This window comes from Salvelinus namaycush, chromosome 4 (genome assembly GCF_016432855.1).
Source record: "Salvelinus namaycush isolate Seneca chromosome 4, SaNama_1.0, whole genome shotgun sequence".
Taxonomy (NCBI): Eukaryota; Metazoa; Chordata; class Actinopteri; order Salmoniformes; family Salmonidae; genus Salvelinus; species Salvelinus namaycush.
The window spans coordinates 15,902,369-15,924,833 of NC_052310.1; the positions used below are offsets into that span (position 1 = coordinate 15,902,369).

At 43.1% G+C, this 22,465-nt stretch overlaps 1 protein-coding gene across 1 annotated transcript; it reads right to left on the reverse strand.

The window, feature by feature from the left end:
- Positions 1-472: 472 nt before the first annotated feature.
- On the reverse strand, positions 473-16,394 carry LOC120045478 (S-adenosylmethionine synthase-like). Its single transcript, XM_038990367.1, has 9 exons — positions 16,131-16,394; positions 6,826-6,903; positions 5,482-5,604; positions 5,172-5,284; positions 4,948-5,091; positions 1,904-2,122; positions 1,167-1,349; positions 911-1,044; positions 473-650 (listed from the first exon to the last, which is right to left on the reverse strand). Exons 1-9 carry the CDS (start codon positions 16,216-16,218, stop codon positions 548-550), a joined length of 1,185 nt encoding a protein of 394 aa, XP_038846295.1. The 5' UTR covers positions 16,219-16,394; the 3' UTR covers positions 473-547.
- Between the last annotated feature and the right edge of the window lie 6,071 nt (positions 16,395-22,465).

The following is a 22,465-nucleotide window of genomic DNA, read 5'->3' on the forward strand; positions in this document are numbered from 1 at the left end:
TTGAGGTTTAAAAAATGGCTGCATTTGGGCCTGAAAGAATATGTAACTACTACGTAAAGTATGGCTAATCTACCTTTAGATTTGGTAATTTGCTTAATAACGACAGGCGGTTTTAGCGGTTACAACAGGCCTAAAGTGGAGTTAACCCAATTTCTTTTTTATCCAGCTTAATGTTTTAGGCATTACTGAAAACAAACAAAAATGAAAACTGCACCAAAAAGGAAGTTGTGTTTGTGAGACAAGCCACATGTATGGGGGTGTGTAGTATATGTTAAAAATACTTTGAAAATACCATACAGCCATCTCACATATCTGATGACCATCGAGGTCATAGCCATCACCCCTTCCCCACCCCTCATCATATGACCGAGATGTTTGGCTTTTCAGTTTTCAGCCAAAGAGAGAGCGAGAGAGAGTACACTCCCCCCTACTCCAACCTTTCCCACCCTCCCCTGTACCCCTAACAGCTGCCAGCATGGCTGTCGCGTACTGGTCAACATAGACAGCTCCCCATGTCACCGCTGCCCGTTGCCTGCCGCGCCACACACTAGAAGTTGAGGTTCTTGGCCACCTCCCAGGGAAACTCCTTCCTGCCAAAGTGGCCGTAGCAGGCCGTCTTCTGATAGATGGGCCTTTTCAGGTCCAGGTCTCTGTGGACAAATAGCCAGCAAGGTATTCCAGTCAAATCTCATTGCTGCCACTTAGTGTTGACGACAGGGAATATTTACATACACACAAGCACACAAGACTAGGGCAATAAGATTTTCTTTAGCATGTGACCTGATCAGGAAAAACTCTGGATCCTATTTGCTGCTTATAACTAAGGCCCAGAATTTCTCATGGCCTGGTTGCGTGATCAGGAAAAACTCTATGTATGACTGAGGGGAAATTGACAATAATATTGTCCCACCTGACAATGACCCCAGGCCGGAGGTCAAAGTTCTTGTTGACGATATGCAGCAGCTCCTTCTCACTCTTCTGGGAGGACCCATAGGTGAACAGGGAAATAGACAATGGTGCTGCCACTCCAATGGCATAGGACACCTGGATCACAAACACGCACAGGATATCAACTCCTCAGTTCCAATAGAAATGACTGTCATTGTTTACTTCGGTTCGGTTGACAGTGTCCAAAGGTTAGAGAAGTATACGGTTGAATCTCTCACCTGCACCAGCACCCTCCTGCACAGATTGGACTTGACCAGGGACTTGGCGACCCAGCGTGCGGCGTAGGCGGCAGACCGGTCCACCTTGGTGTAGTCCTTACCAGAGAAGGCCCCGCCACCGTGGGCACCCCAGCCACCATATGTGTCCACAATGATCTTCCTACCGGTTACCCCAGCATCACCCTTTCATAAACAGAGATGGGTGAATGTATGAAAGCGGACAAAGACTACAGGTTGTAATCCTTCACGCATATGAAATGATGAACTTGTCGTCAATAAAATAAAACGATTCAAGCAGATACTTTGTGTGTTGACAGGCTGTGGATTCTACACGAATCACCACCCAGACACTACAAAGACCCAACCGTCCTTTGTAACTGAGCTACTGGAGAGGAAGGAACTCTTACTGATAACTTGAAGTGAACTGGAAGTAGATAAAGTAAGGTCAGGAAGATCTCCTCAGTGGAGGGAGGAACAGCCACCTTGGCTTAAAGAGGTGAGGGGGCGGCAGGTAGCCTAGTGGTTGAGAGCGTTGGGCCAGTAACCGGAAGGTCGCTGGCTCGAATCCCCGAGCTGACTAGGTGAAAAATCTGCCGATGTGCCCTTGAGCAAGGCACTTCACCCTAAATTGGATAAGACCATCTGCTAAATGACTAAAATGTAAAAAACCTATGTGGTCTCTAATAGCTCAACCGGGGTTGTTAGAACCTAACAAATGGGACAATGATAATGGTTACCTGGGGCCCGCCAATCACAAAGCGTCCGCTGGGCTGCAGATGATAGACGGTGTTGTCGTCCAGGTACCTGGCCGGCACAACGGCCTTGATGACCTTCTCCTTCAGTATCTCCTTCTGCTCTTCCAGGCTCACGTAGTCGTCGTGCTGCACTGAGATGACCACTGTGTGAACTCTACGAGGGATCACCGCCCCGTTCTCCTGGGTGTAGTGAACTGTCACCTGGAGAGAAGGGGCGTGAGGGGAGAGTTTTCCAGCCCGGCACTAACACACCTTTAAAATAATATCTAATCAAATGACTAATCTTCATTCTGAGCCATACTTATATATATCAGGTGTTACTGTTGGGCTGGAACAAAAGCCTGAGAACTGCAATAAAATCATTGTGTTGGGGGATTTTAGTATTCATGTTGACAAAGAAACTGACTACAAGGCCATTGAATTTATTAATATTTTGAGCTCTATGGACTTTATCCAACATGCTTATGGTTATTACCAAGGGGCTTTCTACTGACATATCCTCTATTGTTGATGTTGCTTTATCTGATAACCACTGTATTTTTTACTACCTTGTTGCCCATAGCATAGGGTAATACTGAACGCATTATTAAGAAACACTATTTTACCTCTGAAGTTGCCACAGATTTTATTGAGTGTATGAACAATACTCCACCACCTATTCTGCCTTCCTCTTGTGATAACTTTAATAGCAAATTAAGGGCAACCATTGATGCCATAGTTCCAGTTAAGTTGAAAAGGGACACATCCAAATGAAGCCCCTCGGATGAGTGAGGAAACTAATCAATTAAAGAAAAATTACAGGAAGGCAGAGCGCAAGTGGAGAAATTCAAAGTTGCATGTCCATTATGATACTCTGAGAGAGCAACTTGGCACATACAGTACCAGTCAAAAGTTTGGACACACCTACTCATTCAAGGGTTTTTCTTTATTTTTACTATTTTCTACATCGTAGAATAATAGTGAAGACATCAAGACAATGAAATAACACATATGGAATCATTTAGCAACCAGAAAAGTGTTAAACAAATCAAAATATATTTTATTTTTGAGATTCTTCAAAGTAGCCACCCTTTGCCTTGATGACAGCATTGCACACTCTTGGCATTCTCTCAACCAGCTTCATGAGGTAGTCACCTGGAATGCATTTCAATTAACAGGTGTGCCTTGTTAAAAGTTAATTTGTAGAATTTCTTTCCTTCTTTATGTATTTGAGCCAATCAGTTGTGTTGTGATAAGGTAGGGGTGGTATACAGAAGATAGCCCTATTTGGTAAAAGACCAAGTCCGTATTATGGCAAGACCAGCTCAAATAAGCAAAGAGAAATGACAGACCATCATTACTTTAAGACATGAAGGTCAGTCAATACTGAAAATTTAAAGAACTTTGAAAACGCTTTGATGAAACTGGCTCTCACAAAGACCGCCACAGGAAAGGAAGACCCAGAGTTACCTCTGCTGCAGAGGATAAGTTCATTAGAGTTACCAGCCTCAGAAATTGCAGCCCAAATAAATGCTTCACAGAGTTCAAGTAACAGACACATCTCAACATCAACTGTTCAGAGGAGACTGCGTGAATCAGGCCTTCATGGTCAAATTTACCAAGAAGGAGAGTGCTGCATCAGATGACCTGGCCTCCACAATCACCCGACCTCAACTAATTGAGATGGTTTGGGATGAGTTGGACCACAGAGTGAAGGAAAAGCAGCCAACAAGTGCTCAGCATATGTGGGAACTCCTTCAAGACTGTTGGAAAAGCATTCCAGCTGAAGCTGGTTGAGAAAATGCCAAGAGTGTGCACCTGTTGTTTTACGAAGCAAGTGACAAATAAAATTAGATTTGATTGATCTCCTGCGCCAATATGAAATGTGGCACACTTCACTTTCGTCGCTACTGAACCCCTGGAACTCCAAATAGCACCTTGAGAGAGTTCTCAGATTCCCCAAAAAACAATCACTTTAGCGCTGGAGCTTTTCCCAAGGGCCACTGTCCCTGTGGGACAGATGGACAACGGTCTCCCCTAAAGACCAATGAGAGTTGTCCATGGGAAGATGGGGGAGGAGAGTAAAACAGACCACGGAAGAGTCCAGGCCTTGGAATCCATGTTCTCTATGTCATTATGGTCACGGTGTAAACCAATATCTATGACTGGGTTCAGTGTAAACACAAGAATAACTTCCAGTCCATTTGACTTTAAAGGCAATCACCTTGACTTGTGAGGATGTGCACATGATGAACTTTAACTAAAATACATGTATTTGTATGTTAAAATACACAAATACATTTGCAATCAACCGGCCAGAACAGCAACAACATTCTCAGTAACGTCTACTGAAACCTTTGACTTGCTATGACTGTGATATGTTGTTGTTTATCTGCCTTAGTTGAATGCACTGACTGTAAGTCACTCTGGATAAGAGTGTCTGCTAAATAACCGAAATGTATATGTGAAAATGAACATATCAAAATGAACTGCAAAGCACACTGGGTACTATTATTGGCCTTATAATGTCATATCTAGATGGGATACAGTTTAACTTAATTCTCCTAGCCTGCTACATTAATTATCCTAACCTGCTGCGTAAGTTCCCCTTAAACCTGGTACGAAAAGTCAGTTTTGCTGTATCCCTTCTAGATTGTTTTGGGGGGTGGGGGGTGGGTCAGAGCTCATTCAAGTAATACACAGCATGCTTTGCAATTGTCCATTTTTACACACACATTTATATTTAGTTAATTTAGCAGATGGTCTTATCACACCATAGTGCTATCAAACTTCTGATACCAATCATGGGTGGAAGAGGGGTCACAAAATGGTGAACCTCTACAAAAAACTGTATAGAAAAGTATTTTGTAAATACAAATTACAGCTCTCGAAAGTATCTTGTTACAAAATACATTGGAGTGTAGTTCAGCCCAGCGTAATACAATTGGCAACATACTCAAAAGTTATTGAAATGCATATTTCAAATACATGGATCCGAAATACTGCCCATCTTTGAGCTTAACCATATTTATCTTCCATCATCATACCTGTGTCTTGGAGTCAGGGCGGAGCCAGGGGACAGTGCCGTTCCGCCTCAATTCAGCCATCTTGGCATTGAGTTTGTGGGCGAGGACGATGGTGAGAGGCATGCACTCCTCGGTCTCATCAGTGGCATAGCCAAACATCAGACCCTGCAAACCAAGCACAGGCAGTTTAGAATGACATCACCTCACACACCAGAACCCAATTGTTGAAGGATCTGTTTAATCACCTGGTCTCCTGCTCCAATGTCACTCTCCATCCGGTCAATGTGAACTCCCTGGGCGATGTCAGGGGACTGCTGCTCCAGAGCCACCAGCACGTTACAGGTCTTATAGTCAAAACCTGAGGGGAGTGAAACATGACATGCAATAACTGCCATGTGGGCCAGATTTAACTAACTTAATCTGGTCTGGGTGGGGGGGTGGGTATGTTGTGCACACCTGGGCTATGACAACTCATGCTGAAAAGAAAAGGGTAGTGGAAGAACAATGTCATATATACTAGGGTAGAGGAAATTATTTATTCAAGTTCAATATTACCTTTATCTGAGTTGTCATAGCCGATTTGCCTGATGGTATCCCTCACAATTGTCTGGTAGTCCACGTTGGCCCGAGATGTAATCTCCCCGCAGAGTAGCACCATGCCAGTCTTACACACAGTCTCTGTTCACAACACACAATGGTTAGAATGCTGTACAACGAGTGTACAAAACATTAGGAACACCTTTTTGCACCCCTTTTTGTCCTCAGAACAGCCTCAGCATGGACTCTACAAGGTGTCGAAAACGTTCCACAGGGATGCTGGCCCACGTGCTTCCCGCAGTTGTGTTAAGTTGGCTGGATGTCCTTTGGGTGGTGGACCATTCTTGATACCACAGGAGTACGGGCTCGTGGTAATGGCTGGAGCAGAATGAGTGGAATGGTTTAAATACATCAAGCACATGGTTTACATGTGTTTGATGCCGTTCCATTCGCTCTGTTCCAGCCATTATTATGTGCCGTCCTCCCCTCAGCAGCTGCCACTGCTTGATACACACGAGAAACCGTTGAGCCTGAAAAACCCAGCAGCGTTGCAATTCTTGACAGAAACCGGTACGCCTGACACCTACTACCATACCCCGTTCAAAGGCACTTAAACCTTGTCTTGCCCATTCACCCTCTAAATGGCACACATACACAATCCATGTCTCAACTGTCTCAAGGCTTAAAAATCCTTCTTTAACCCGTCTCCTCCCCTTCATCTACACTGATTAAAGTGGATTTAACAGGTGACATCAATAAGGGATTATAGCTTTCACTTGGATTCACCATGTCAGTCTATGTCATGTTCATAATGTTTTGTACACTCAGTGTACATTTTACTGAAAAGAGTATAACATTTTGAGAAAGACGGTCCATGGTTTCAGTAAATAATCCATGCTCAGGCCAAAGACTGAAGAACGTCAACAGCATCTGGGTCTGTATGTATCAAGCGTCTCAAAATAGGAGCGATCATATTCATTGTGAACTATAAGCCAGAAGTGATCCTAGATCAGCACTCCTCCTACTCTGAGACGCTCAATACAGGTGTAGGATTTTAATTTGAGCAGGTTTGCTACAGCAGGAAAATAATCCTGCACCAACAGGAAATGTGAATTATTGTGTGGATTATAATGAAAGTTTTTGTAGAGGGTTGATACATTTTTCAATTCTGAAAAGTGGGAATTACAAACTTCAGGAGCCTTTTTAAACCTCAAATACACTACAAGTGTTAAATGTTCTGCATTGCAGGAAAGGTTCTCCTGCAAAAAGGTGATCAAGTTCTACATTGGTACATCCCTGATCAAAGGCTGAGAAGTTTGTCCTCTGCTGCTATATAGTGGTGAGATGTTCTTCTCCACTCACCACAGGCCACCTTGGCATCTGGATCCTGCTTCAGGTGAGCATCCAACACAGCGTCACTGATCTGGTCACATATCTTATCTGGAAAAATAATCTTGTAACGTCATTAATTTGTCAATGTCAACAATGTAGCCGTGACTCAGTTTGCATAATTGTTTGGTAATGCAACGGGATGTAGATTATTAATAAATCTGGGAGTGTATTTGGGGGATTAGCCTGACAGGAAGTCAAACCTGGGTAACTGTGGCTGTCAGTCCAACACCTTAACCGCTACACCAAGAGGTCCAATACTCTTGATCAGGTTGCTACTGTAGGTGTTGTACAGAAAGTATTCATACCCCTTGACTTACAGTGCATTCGGAAAGTATTCAGACCCCTTCCCTTTTTCCACATTTTGTTACATACAAACTTATTCTAAAATTGATTTTTTTAAAGAATAATCATCAATCTACACACAATACCCCATAATGACAAAGCAAGAAAAAAATATGTTTTTTTGTTGCTAATTTATTAAAAATAAAAAACAGAAATACCTTATTTACATAAGAACTCAGACTCTTTGCTATGAGAGTCTAAATTGAGCTCATGTGCATCCTGTTTCCATTGATCATCCTTGATGTTTCTACAACTTGATTGGAGTCCACCTGTGGTAAATTAAATTGATGGGACATGATTTGGAAAGGCACACACCTGCCTATATAAGGTCCCACAGTTGACAGTGCATGTCAGAGCAAAAACCAATCCATGAGGTCGAAGGAATTATCCATCTCTGTTGCACTCCAATCAGGCCTTTGTGGTAGAGTGGCCAGACGGAAGCCACTCCTCAGTAAAAGGCACATGACAGCCCGCTTGGAGTTTGCCAAAAGGCACCTAAAGGACTCTCAGACCATGAGAAGCAAGATTCTCTGGTCTGATGAAACCAAGATTGAACTCTTTGGCCTGAATGCCAAGCATCACGTCTGGAGGAAACCTGGCACCATCCCTACGGTGAAGAATTGTGGTGGCAGCATCATGAGGTGGGGATGTTTTTCAGCGGCAGGGACTGGGAGACTAGTTAGAATCGAGGGAAAGATGAACAGGACTCCATTAACATCGATGGGGATGTAGTGGAGCGGGTCGAGAGTTTCAAGTTCCTTAGTTTCCACATCGCCAACAAACTATTATAGTCCAAACACACCAAGACAGTCGTGAAGAGGGCACAACAAAACCTATTCCCCCTCAGGAGACTGAAAAGATTTGGCATGGGCACCCAGATCCTCAAAATAGTCTACAGCTGCACCATCGAGAGCATCCTGACCAGTTGCATCACAGCCTGGTATGGCAACTGCTCAGCAGCTGACCATAAGGCGCTACAGAGGGTAGTGCGTACGGCCCAGTACATCACTGGGGCCAAGCTTCCTGCCATCCAGGATCTATATAATAGGCGGTGTCAGAGGAAAGCCCATAAAATTGTCAGAGACTTCAGTCACCCAAGTCATAGACTGTTTTCTCTGCTACCGCACGGCAAGCGGTACCGGAGCACCAAGTCTAAGACCAAAAGGCTCCTTAACAGCTTCTACCCCCAAGCCATAAGACTGCTGAACAATTAATCAAATGGCCACCGGACTATTTACATTGACCCCCCTTCCCCCCCATTTGTTTTGTACATTGCTGCTTCTCGCTGTTTATTATCTATGCATAGTCACCTCACCCCGACCTACATGTACAAATTACCTCAACTAACCTTCACACCCGCACACTGACTTGGTACCGGTGCCCCCTGTATACTGTATAGCCTCGTTATTGTTATGTTATTGTGTTACTTTTTATTATTTAAACTTTTTTACTTTAGTTTATTTGGTAAATATTTTCTTATCTCTTCTCTGCACTTCTCTGCACTGGTTAAGGGCTTGTAAGTAAGCATTTCACAGTAAGGTCTGCGCATGTGACAAATAAAGTTTGATTTGATTTGATCTCAAGGATGATCAAAGGACATTGGATGCAACTGAGCTCAATTTGGAGTGTCATAACAAAGGGGTGTGGATACTTTTATTTTTATTTTTTATTTCACCTTTATTTAACCAGGTAGGCTAGTTGAGAACAAGTTCTCATTTACAACTGCGACCTGGCCAAGATAAAGCAAAGCAGTGCGACACAAACAACAACACAGAGTTACACATGGAATAAACAAGTGCACAGTCAATAACACAATAGAAAAAAAAGAAAGTCTATATACAGTGTGTGCAAATGGCGTGAGGAGGTAAGGCAATAAATAGGCCATAGTAGCGAAGTAATTATAATTTAGCAAATTAACACTGGAGTGATAGATGAGCAGATGGTGATGTGCAAGTAGAAATACTGGTGTGCAAAAGAGCAGAAAAGTAAATAAAAACAATATGGGGATGAGGTAGGTAGATTGGGTGGGCTATTTACAGATGGGCTATGTACAGCTGCAGCGATCCGTTAGCTGCTCAGATAGCTGATGTTTAAAGTTAGTGAGGGAAATATAAGTCTCCAGCTTCAGCAATTTTTGCAATTCGTTCCAGTCATTGGCAGCAGAGAACTGGAAGGAAAGGCGGCCAAAGGAGGTGTTGGCTTTGGGGATGACCAGTGAGATATACCTGCTGGAGAACGTGCTACGGGTGGGTGTTGTTATCGTGACCAGTGATCTGAGATAAGGCGGAGCTTTACCTAGCATAGACTTATAGATGACCTGGAGCCAATGGGTCTGGCAACGAATATGTAGCGAGGGCCAGCCGACGAGAGCATACAGGTCGCAGTGGTGGGTGGTATAAGGGGCTTTGGTGACAAAACAGATGGCACTGTGTTAGACTGCATCCAGTTTGCTGAGTGGAGTGTTGGAAGCTATTTTGTAAAAGACATCGCTGAAGTCGAGGATCGGTAGGAGAGTCAGTTTTACGAAGGTATGTTTGGCGTAGTGAGTGAAGGAGGCTTTGTTGCGAAATAGGAAGCCGATTTTAGATTTAATTTTGGATTGGAGATGTTTAATATGAGTCTGGAAGGAGAGTTTACAGTCTAGCCAGACACCTAGGTATTTGTAGTTGTCCACATATTCTAAGTCAGTACCGTACAGAGTAGTGATGCTAGTCGGGCGGGCGTGTGCGGGCAGCGAACGGTTGAAAAGCATGCATTTGGTTTTACTAGCGTTTAAGAGCAGTTGGAGGCCACGGAAGGAGTGTTGTATGGCATTGAAGCGTGTTTGGAAGTTAGTTAACAGTGTCCAAAGAAGGGCCAGATGTATACAGAATGGTGTCATCAGAATAGTGGATCAGGGAATCACCCACAGCAAGAGCGACATCGTTGATATATACAGAGAAAAGAGTCGGCCCGAGAATTGAACCCTGTGGTACCCCCATAGAGACTGCCAGAGGTCCGGACAACAGGCCCTCCGATTTGACACACTGAACTCTGTCTGAGAAGTAGTTGGTGAACCAGGCGAGGCAGTCATTTGAGAAACCAAGGCTGCTGAGTCTGCCGATAAGAATACTGTGATTGACAGAGTCTAAAGCCTTGGCCAGGTCGATGAAGACGGCTGCACAGTACTGTCTTTTATCGATGGCGGTTATGATATCGTTTAGTACCTTGAGCGTGGCTGAGGTGCACCCGTGACCAGCTTGAAAACCGGATTGCACAGCGGAGAAGGTATGGTGGGATTTAAAATGGTCAGTGATTTGTTTATTAACTTTGCTTTCGAAGACTTTAGAAAGGCAGGGCAGGATGGATATAGGTCTATAACAGTTTGGGTCTAGAGTGTCACCCCCTTTGAAGATGGGGATGACCGCGGCAGCTTTCCAATCTTTGGGGATCTCGGACGATACGAAAGAGAGGTTGAACAGACTGGTAATAGGGGTTGCAACAATGGCGGCGGATAATTTTAGAAAGAGAGGGTCCAGATTGTCTAGCCCAGCTGATTTGTACGGCTCCAGGTTTTGCAGCTCTTTCAGAACATCTGCTATCTGGATTTGGGTGAAGGAGAAGCTGGGGAGGCTTGGGCAAGTAGCTGCGGGGGGTGCGGAGCTGTTGGCCGGGGTTGGGGTAGCCAGGAGGAAAGCATGGCCAGCTGTAAAGAAATGCTTATTGAAATTCTCGATTATCGTGGATTTATCAGTGGTGACAGTGTTACCTAGCCTCAGGGCAGTGGGCAGCTGGGAGGAGGTGCTCTTATTCTCCATGGACTTTACAGTGTCCCAAAACGTTTTGGAGTTAGAGCTACAGGATGCAAATTTCTGTTTGAAAAAGCTAGCCTTTGCTTTCCTGACTGACTGCGTGTATTGGTTCCTGACTTCCCTGAAAAGTTGCATATCGCGGGGGCTATTCGATGCTTGTGCAGTCCGCCACAGGATGTTTTTGTGCTGGTCGAGGGCAGTCAGGTCTGGAGTGAACCAAGGGCTATATCTGTTCTTAGTTCTACATTTTTTGAAAGGGGCATGCTTATTTAAGATGGTGAGGAAATTACTTTTAAAGAACGACCAGGCATCCTCTACTGACGGGATGAGGTCAATATCCTTCCAGGATACCCGGGCCAGGTCGATTAGAAAAGCCTGCTCGCATAAGTGTTTTAGGGAGCGTTTGACAGTGAGGAGGGGTGGTCGTTTGACAGCGGACCCATAGCGGACGCTGAGATCCTGATTGAAAACAGCAGAGGTGTATTTGGAGGGCAAGTTGGTCAGGATAATATCTATGAGGGTGCCCATGTTTACGGATTTAGGGTTGTACCTGGTGGGTTCCTTGATTATTTGTGTGAGATTGAGGGCATCTAGCTTAGATTGTAGGACTGCCGGGGTGTTAAGCATATCACAGTTTAGGTCACCTAACAGAACGAACTCTGAAGATAGATGGGGGAAATCAATTCACATATGGTGTCCAGGGCACAGCTGGGAGCTGAGGGGGTCTATAACAGGTGGCAACAGTGAGAGACTTATTTCTGGAGAGAATCATTTTTAAAATTAGAAGCTCGAACTGTTTGGGCATAGACCTGGAAAGTATGACAGAACTTTGCAGGCTATCTCTGGAGTAGATTGCAACTCCTCCGCGTTTGGCAGTTCTATCTTGACGAAAAATGTTGTAGTTCGGTATGGAAATCTCCAAATTTTTGGTGGCCTTCCTAAGCCAGGATTCAGACACGGCAAGGACATCAGGGTTGGCGGAGTGTGCTAAAGCAGTGAGTAAAACAAACTTAGGGAGGAGGCTTCTGATGTTAACATGCATGAAACCAAGGCTTTTTTGGTTACATAGCTCAAGAAATGAGAGTGCCTGGGGACACGCAGGGCCTGGGTTAACCTCCACATCACCCGAGGAACAGAGGAGGAGTAGGATGGTACGGCTAAAGGCTATCAAAACTGGTCGTCTAGTGCGTTGGGGACAGAGAATAAAAGGAGCAGATTTCTGGGCGTGGTAGAACAGATTCAGGGCATAATGTACAGACAGGGGTATGGTGGGGTGCGGGTACAGTGGAGGTAAACCCAGGCACCAAGTGATAATAAGAGAGGTTGCATCTCTGGACGGGCTAGTTATGCTGGGTGAGGTCACCACATGTGTTGGAGGTGGGACAAAGGAGGTATCTGAGGGATGTTGAGTGGGACTAGGGGCTCCGCAGTAAACTAAAGCAATGATAACTATCCTAAACAACAGTGTACAAGGAATATTGACATTTCAGAGAGACATAAAGCAAGGCATAAAGCAATCACAGGTGTTGATTGGGAGAGCTAGCTAAGACAACAACGGGTAAGACAACAACAGCTAATCAGCTAAGACAACAACAGGTAAAAGGGCGATGAATGGGCAGAGAGGGTCGGTTAACTACAAACAGGGCCTGAGTTCGAGGCTGGGGCCGACAGATAAACAAAAATAAACAAAATGGAGTACCTTGATTAATGAACGGTCCAGCAGGTATCAGCTATGTAGCCAAGTGATCATGGGGTCCAGTGAACAGCAGTAGATGGAACAGGGAAGCCGCGGGGTAGTCGTTACTACGCTAGCACGCCGGAGACACAGCGTTTAAAGTTAGCAGGCCGGGGTAAGTAGAAGCGTCTGCTCCGATGTCCGGCAAAGGCCGGTTGAGTTACGTTGGCGGACCAGTCGTGGTGGTACGGGGGGTGCCGTGTCGACAAAGGGTCCGGGCCAGATGGCGAAAGAGGTATTGTAGTTGTAGTTTTATTGTTTTATTGTAGTTGTACTTAATGTAAAGTAGATATTTCTGAATTTCATTTTCAACATATTTGCAAAAATGTCGAAAAACATGAAAGACTTGAAGATTGCTGTTAACCGTCACTCCCCATCTAACTTAACAGAGCTTGAGAAAATCTGCTCGGAAGAATGGGAGAAAATCCCCAAATCCAGATGTGCAAAGCTGATACAGACATACCCAAGATTATTCAAAGCTGTAATCGCCGCCAAAGGTGCATCTACAAAGTATTGACTCGGGGGTGTGAATACTTATGCTACCCGACCAAGCAAAAAGGCAGTACCTGCTCATAGCGTGGAACTGAGAAAAATTGCTTTTATTTACCTTGGTTTCACAGTAACTTTATGCAGTTACTTCTAACATGACCCCCATTTTCTCCAAAACACAATACAATAGAGGCAGGATACTTGTCTACACGATTAAGCATGTATTTAATGTAGCAAAAATGACATTAACTCATTTTCGAACAAATGAGCAGTTACTGCCTTTTTTGCTTGGTTGGGAGTATGTAAATTCAATATTTCTCTATTCGATTTTCAATACATTTGCAAAAAAATCTAAAAACATATTTTCACTTTGTCATTATGGGGTATTGTGTGTAGATGGGTAAGAAAAAAATCTTTAATACATTTTGAATTCAGGCTGTAACACAACAAAATGTGGAATAAGTCAATGGGCATGAATACTTTCTGCAGGCACTGTAACTGACCATAATGGGCCTCCTGAAGTTGATGAGGTGGTTTCCTGGCTTGACCTTTTGCTGCACATGGCAGAAGCCAAGTCAAGACCTAGATTATATTTCACCCTTCCGTCAGAGTACTACTCTTGGTTGGCTCATATTAGGTGCTCCAACCCTCGGAATAGCTTTAGTTCTGTTAATGCATACCTCTGTAGCGTGCTTTACTCCACACTGGCAGTCAATATACACCACCATATATGTGCATATATCAACTCATTGTGTAAACTTCACAAGGAGGTTGAGTGTTCAAACTATTTCATATTCATAATCAGGACTGTGATAGTTTCACATTTTTGTTATAATCTTTGATTGATGTTGATATGCCTTCATTTAAAGAGATATGAGATATTCAGTCTTCACCCATCAATCTAAATAAATACAAATTTTACTTAATTGTTATGTTTGTAACCTTTATGTTTCTGGTTTTCTCCCATTTACACTGAACAAAAAATATAAACGCAACATGTAGTGTTGGCCCCATGATTCATGAGCTGAAATTTTAAAAATCCCAGAAATCTTCCATACGCACAAAAAGCTTATTTCTCTCAAATTTTGTGTACTAATTTGTTTACATCCCTGTTAGTGAGAATTTCTCCTTCGCCAAGATAATCCATCACCTGATAGGTGTGGCATATCAAGAAGCTGATTAAACTGCATGACAATTACACAGGTGCACCTTGTCCTGGGGACAATAAAAGGCCACTCTAAAATGTGCAGTTTTGTCACACAACACAATGCCACAGATGTCTCAAATTTTGAGGGAGCGTGCAATTGGCATGCTGACTGCAGGAATGTCTCTACCAAAAGCCGCTTCCAACATCGTTTTAGAGAATCTGTTAGTACGTCCAACCGGCCTCACAACCGCAGGCCACATGTATAGCATCGTGTGAGTGAGCAGTTTGCTGAAATTGTGAACAGAGTGTCCCATGGTGGCGGTGAGGTTATGGTATGGGCAGGCATAAACTAGGGACAACGAACACAATTGAATTTTATCGATGGCAATTTGAATGCACAGAGGTACTGTGACGAGATCCTGAGGGGCATTGTGGTGCCAATGCTCTGCCGCCATCACCTCATGTTTCAGCATGATAATGCACGGCCCCATGTCGAAAGGATCTGTACACAATGGCTGGAAGCTGAAAATATCCCAGTGCTTCCATGGCCTGCACACTCACGACACATCTGTTGTGAGGTTGTGAGGCCGGTTGTTTGTGAGGCCGGTTGTTTGGGATGCTCTGGATTGACGTGAATGGCAGCGTGTTCCAGTTCCCACCAATATCCAGCAACTTCGCACAGCCATTGAAAAGGAGTGGGATAACATTCCACAGGCCACATTCAACAGCCTGTTCAACTCAATTTGAATGTACTGTCACGCTGCATGAGGCAATGGTGGTCACAGCAGATAGTGACTTGTTCTATGATCCACGCTCCTAACTTTTTTTTAAGGTATCTGTGACCAACAGATGCATATCAAAACATGTATTAACCATGTAACGAGTGGAGTGTTTTTAACGTGAGACAACATGAGAGCATACCATAATTAGTGAGGGAAAGTGTGGTACAGTAATTGATATGTGAGCAGATCAAGTTGTCTCTGAACACATAGTGACATTAAATGCAGAGAAGGTACTTGGCCATCATGAAGCAGGTGTTAGGGCATATGTTGCCTAAGTTGCATGGCACTGCTCCAGGTGTATGTGTAATCATGTGTGGAGCACAGGAGGTTGGTTGGTGGTTTCTATGTGTTTGATGCCATTCCATTCCCTCCGTTCTAGCCATTAAAGGGAGCGAGAAAGAAAGAGAGGATGCTTTGGTAAGTATGTATCAATATTTATATTCATAATTACACATTCACTGTAGCAGTTAGTACTGTACTGTAAGTACTGTCAGGAGTATAGGAGGCCTACTGTATGTCAACAGAGGTGAAAGTAAATTATACCACCTTCCCCTTCCATTTGCTTAACCCGTCCTACTGGAGTAACTGGGGAGTAACAGCAACACATGCATCCATACATTGTCAATGGTATGTCTCTACAGCACCTCTGTAGCATGCTCCCCCTTCGATTGAATTGTGCAGGCATCCAATTCTACTACCAACTTCTGTACTCTCTCAATCTGTTTTCTCTCAGTTTACATGGTGCAAACTCTTAGGGAATCAGCTCCTTTGTGTCTCCTCCTTCTGCTTCTTCCTGCACGGCATAAGCAACCATTCAAATACAGCACAACTAGTTCATAAAACCCATTGGTGTCAGCGGTGGGATCTAGGGGGGAAAAAACACTTTCTACTGATGCAGTGCATGACATTCTATGGTTCTGTTCTGTTGCATGGCGACCATGCAAAGGCATAGGGGTGTTATGGTATCCAGACTAGAGCTGTCTACTCACCTGGGTGTCCTTCTCCCACAGACTCAGAGGTAAACATGAATGACCCATAGTGCTCAGCATCATACAATCCGTTCACTGGCCCGTTCATTGTGGTCTGAGCAGCTCAACGATGCAGAGGAAGTTAGAGTAGGCTAAAAAGCCTAAATAGAGAGATAACTATAGTAAATGACGAGTAGAGCAGAGGCTGCTGTACCAGCTACTGCGTCCTTCTACGCAAGAGGCTAAGAGAGAAAGAGGGAGGAGAGAGGGAATGTGAGAGACTTTACTGGAGCCACAACTTTCCTCTATATAAGGCAAGGACAACATACACACTCATGCACACACACTCATACACTCTCCGTGAAAGGGGGTGGGGGTCATGTGAACCGGTGGGTTAGACCATTCAGAAGAGGGAAAGAGGGAGAGAGGGATTACAATTTCCTGGATGAACTTGTTTTTAACTCCTCGTGTGCTGAGCAGCGGACCCTTCCATTCAACCACTGTCTTACTTGAGGTTTACTCAATGAATGCCCTGTTCATAGAAAGTCACCACATGGAGTGGTGTATTATATTACTGTGAAAAATTTATATTAATTTTATGGAGTGGCTTCTCCTGTATTTCCCCCCCTATTCTCTCTCTTTTTGTCACAAGGGGCCCCTCACTTTCCTGGCGGGATCACTGTGCCTGTGTACACAGAGTCAGACCCGGTAGAGTTATAAGCCCAGCCCTGGCAGTAGCTGCTGGAATCCATGCTTCTAATGAAGACATGCCTGATTGAAACTAGGCACTATACAGCATGATGCAATCCATTCAGTTGAGCATTAAACAATGAACCTTCAAATTATTTACAAGTATTTTTTTTAGAATGGACAAGAAGTGTTAAGGATAAAGCATTGCGTGTTTCTTAAAAAATGTAACATATGTCTGAGTTTCATGTTTGAGTTGATTTTCTTGTCAACCCATCTGCTACAAGACATCGCTGACCCTGGCCCCATACTGTAAGACAACATAGAGTGGGGTCAGAGTTCAGACAGAGGTCAAACCAAAGGACAATGACTCTTGCTCTAGGTGTATATAATTAGATTTTCTGACAAGTTATCCAACAGCCCAATTAAAGTGGCATTTGATTTTACACTACACCGTGGACCTAAATGGTGTAGGCCTATATGAATATTTGCACCTCCAAGAGCTTCCAAAGTGTGAAAAGTAAGACATACTTGAACATGAGCTTCTCAAATATGAACTGTCCCATGGTATCCATCCTCTATGGAGTACACTAGAAATATAGCCATGGATGCAACAGTCTAATTGAAGTGGTGTTGTAATATTAATAAAGTGTTCAATAGCCTACAATTTCCCATTACTAATGCTAACCTTTCCAATTCAAATGTCCTCATCCAGACATGCTCTTTGGTATGTGGTGGTGCTTGGGGATCTGGGTCAGGTGTTGGTGAGATGATTGGTGAGACGGCAGCGTGCATAGGGCTGAGATCCCCTTTCCTCTTCAGCAATTATGGGGAATGTGGCAGCTGCCTGCAGGGTGTGTTGGTGGATCCCGGTATATCTCACCGATGTGTGTGACCCTGACAATCTCTGGTTTCATGAACCCTAAACCCTAAAATATGTCACAACCAAAACAAAAGCATTGGATCATTGATAAACATCACAAACCGTATCTCTGCTGAGTGCAGTGAAAAAGGTGTGTGTGTGTGTGTGTGTGTGTGTGTGTGTGTGTGTGTGTGTGTGTGTGTGTGTGTGTGTGTGTGTGTGTGTGTGTGTGTGTGTGTGTGTGTGTGTGTGTGTGTGTGTGTGTGTGTGTGTGTGTGTGTGTGTGATTCAAACTTAATGACCCCAGACGAGCAACTGAAACCTCATAGCAACCCGAATCACTGACTCCCAGATCTTATTAAATTACTAATTACTAATAATTATATGGATTCCCTGCGCTAATGTAATGTACGGTCATAGATGACTAGGTAAATACTGTAGCATGCACCCTGACTACACATAGAACAAAAGGTATAAGATACCTAGCAAACCTTTTTCTATTTCAATTAGTAATGGAATTATTTAGTTCACACAGGCCTATAAAACCATTACTGAAGTGTAAATGGGTTGAAATACAAACGTAATATGTGGTATACCTTGTAATTGGTGACATTATATGTAATTTCAATGAAATTATAGTCTATATTTAAAAAAATAGAAATAAAATGCACGTGGTACATCTTTGCAAGCTCTACTTCTTACGACAAAACGGAACCTTCTCAACAAAACTGGAGGAAAGATGTATGAAGTAGCACCGTTACCATGGAGATAAAATACATATCCGGACGCTCTGAACGAAAAAGACAGGTGGGTCTGGTTTCAAAACAATTCTATTTGGAGTCAGTTTATCCTATTATAAAATAGTAACATTAAAGTAGCAATGCTCTTTTGTGTCGACACATTTTGTTTAGAAAGTATTTACAAACAAATAGGAACGTTTTACACTGAAAACCTTGTTTTATTGTTCATAGGTTTGATAGCTAGCGTAACGACGCAACAATAACGCCTGAGCTAAAGGTAAAAAAAATAAGGAGAACATATTTTGTACCCCTGTTGTCTTAGCTGACATTTGTAGCTACTGTCTTCATACATTATGGCATTTTCTTGCATACAGGAAAATGGACTCAGAATACTTGAAAAAGGGTATGGGAAAATGTCTCATAGAAGGATTAGCCGAGGTGGCTGAGCTTCGCCCCATGGACCCGATCGAATTTCTTGCACAGTGGATTTACAAGTATAAAGAAAACATGGACAATGAGGAGAGAGTGAGTAATGATGTTCAGACTATTGCCATTGTGGGGCAGCCTATACCCAAATGTTGTCTAGGCAATCTCATCCAGACGTGCTCTTTGGTATGCATTAGTTTATTTAGTAAATATTTTTCTTAAAACTGCATTGTTGGTTAAGGGCTTGTAAGTAAGCATTTCATGGTAAGGTCTACCTACACCTGTTGTATTCGGCGCATTTGACAAATAAAATTTGATTTGATTAACTACGTCAATGTATACCTTTCTGAGCCTATACTGTCATTCAGTGTTTGTAGATAACAGGAATATAAAAACGCTTGATTATAGAATTATTAAGCCAGTATTGTTATATTATTGGAATATCTCTGATCATTGCAGAAAAAGGCCCTCCAGCAGCAACTGGAGCAGGAGCAGCAGAAAGCCATAGATGAGGCAGTGCACATGAGGCAGATGAAGGAGGAAGAATATAAAATCACAGGGGAAGTCCCAGAAGAACCCAAAGAAACAAAAGTATGTATTGTGTGTGTGTGTGTGTGTGTGTGTGTGTGTGTGTGTGTGTGTGTGTGTGTGTGTGTGTGTGTGTGTGTGTGTGTGTGTGCTAAACTGACCAAGACGCACCTTCACATAAAACCTCACATAATTCTGCCCAAAGACAATGACAATTTCTCAAAACCAGTGGCATATGGGCTTTTTAGGTGAGTGCTGATGCCACCCTGATAAGCAGTGCCCACAGGCTGGAGATAAAATGTATGACAATGTAATGAGACGGACACTTTTTACATCATGCAGGTTTCTCCGATCAAATAGCCTAACCTAAATGACGATAAATCAAATAAAAAATGTGCTGCCATGTTAACAAACAACATATCCTAAAAACAGGACAGGTCAAAGTAAAATGGACAATATGTAATGGACAATCACAACTGTTGTCCAGGAGTTTCACCCCATTGTCATGATCAGTGGTTTCAAGTTTGTATCCATACATTTTTGAAAAGCTGATCATAGGGAAAAATAAAATACTTCTGCATTTCCCACTGTGTAAACGCATTGCAAATAGGCTCACGATAACTCCTGATAAAGTTGGGTAGCTGATATTCAGAGATTAAGTATCCAAATTCATTAGTCACAGGAATCAGGAATGTTTTACCTCAAAGATGGGCATTCCTAAAATTCAATTTCAGGCAACACTGTAGGCTACCTCAGTCAGCACGGACCAATGCCGACGCCTTTTCAACGTCTTTTTTTCCATACAGTCCGGACTGGCCTTGATTTCCACATCCACAGACATTGGTTTTTGGTCCGGTCCGGACCAAATCTGAACCAATCATAGACATCTATGTTTGGCTCAGATTTGGTGCGGTCTGGACCAGCCTTGATTTGGCCCAAACATAGTTTATAAATTACTTATTTTCAACTTTCATTCAGAACGAAAAATTTGCCTGATTTCAACATCCGGAAAATACATACTTTCAACATCTGGAAAATACGTATTTTCAACATCTGTAAAATACGTATTTTCAACTGTCATTCAGAACCAAAAATGAACCAGATTTCAACATCTGGAAAATACGTATCTTTCAACATCCAGAAAATATGCCTTTTCAACGTCCTGGGAAATATGTATTTTAAACATACGGAAAATACATTTTCACCTGTTATTCAGAATCTAAATTGACCCTAACTTCAACGTCTGGAAAATCCGTATTTTAGACGTCTTTTCAATGTAATTTTGCTTACTGGGACTATTTTAGTTTTGTAGGTGTGCCATCTTTGGATCTCGCCTAGGGCGGCAGCACGGTGAGGACCGGCCCTGTGTGTGTGTGTTTGTGTGTACGGTTTAAAACCCATGAGGGTTGAAATTGTGTTGTTATCTTTTCAGGAAGTTGAGGAAATACCTGCGACGCCTCCGCCAGCTCCAGTTTCAGAAAGGCCCAAGAAAGTAAACCCTCCAACGCTTGCTGCAGTGGAGGAGGGCGATGATGGGGTATGGTTTTTGTAGAATTTTAAGACTTCCTCAGATATAACGTTCTCATGTGTTGTTTTAATTTTTTTACATTTTTTATAGATTGTATGATTTTGTGTATGCTTAATATCAGGGAATCTGTGATGTCTTATAAATGTTGGTAGTCTTAAATTAGATTTAACGTAATAAGCCCAGTGTAATCTCAAAATGGTAAGAAAACAAACCAAATTAGTAATATCTGCTTAGAATGTCCATGTTTTGACTAGATGTTCACAAGAGAGCTTCAACTGCATTTTGAAATATAGATTAGGAACAGCCGCTGGAGAGAGAGTTGAGAATTTTATCGTCCAGGGTTTAATCTCATCAACACATCATCAGATATTTCAAGAGCACCCTACAGGGTCTGGTCAGAGTCAGACCACCAGGGTCATATCACCAGGTGTCATGGAGAATGAGCCAAGGAAATCAGAAGTCTCCACCACCTCCACCTCTGAAAATGAGGAGGTCACTGAAGAAGTTCAAGACAAAGATCATCAGTCCCAGAGCTCAAGAATACTCCGCTAAAATCTGTGTGCCTTTGGTGGTTGCTATACTATCCTCTCTAGGTCACCATGTCTTTCGCACCTCTGTATCATCCGATGGCTTTTCCGGTTCTGTCCATTGGCTGATGATGACTGCTTCTGCACATTCTTTGCATGGCTTGCCCTCTCCCTGAGGTCAAGATATTTGATTCAGAAAGGCTAGACGTGCAGGCTAGAGCTGAGAGCAGGAGGACTAGAAATCTACAAATGTGGATGAATGGCTGCAATGATTCTAATATTGTTTTGTCTCACAAACTGGTCACCAGGTGACTGATCAACCTGAAACCAGTGAACCTGATGAATCTACACAAATAGAGGTAGAGTCAACCTCAGCACCAGAGAATGATGAGGGGGGACAAACGGAGGATCCACAAGACAAACACAAACCTCTCCATCAAGACCAAAAAAAGGTGATGGCTTATACTGAACAAAGACTGAAACGAGGGACATGAGAAATAACAAACTAGAAAAGAGATAGGAAAGAACGTGGATCAATGTGTGCCAGACAAAGAGAGGGAGGAATGTCTAGACAAGACAGAGGGGATACTTTGGACAAGTGTTCTGTAAAGATCATAGATCACTGAAAAGGAGACAAGTCATTGGGTCTTGGGAGACAGTCAATGTTGTTTTCAGGACTGAAAGAGACGGTCAATGTTGATTTCAGGGCTGCATGAATGAAAAGATAGTAGGAGCAAGAATAAAAGAATCAGGAAAGCTGAATAATCAACCTGAAAAATATCTTCCTTTTGAGATGCAGTGAGGACATTTTTAGCCAGACAGTCACACTATTATTGAACAACACCAGAAGACGAGAGAGAATAAGTACATTCAGTGAACTGAACCCAGTCATTTTTCTTCCAAAAACATTTTCAACAGGTGACTGATGAACCTGATAAACCTGAAACTAGTGAACATGCTGATTCTACACAAGTAGAGCCAACCTCAGGACCAGAGAATGATGATGTCAAACCAGATGAGACTATGTCTGAGGAGGGACAGGAACATCAGGATCAAGA

Bases quoted from the DNA above. Each gene is read 5' to 3' on its own strand.
- LOC120045478 (XM_038990367.1), bottom strand. From the start codon at position 16,218: ATGAACGGGCCAGTGAACGGATTGTATGATGCTGAGCACTATGGGTCA. The intron at 5,605-6,825 runs GTGAGTGGAGAA...TGTTGTGAACAG, and splicing joins AGATGCCAAGGTGGCCTGTG to AGACTGTGTGTAAGACTGGC. The intron at 5,092-5,171 runs GTGATTAAACAG...CTTGGTTTGCAG, and splicing joins ACATTGGAGCAGGAGACCAG to GGTCTGATGTTTGGCTATGC.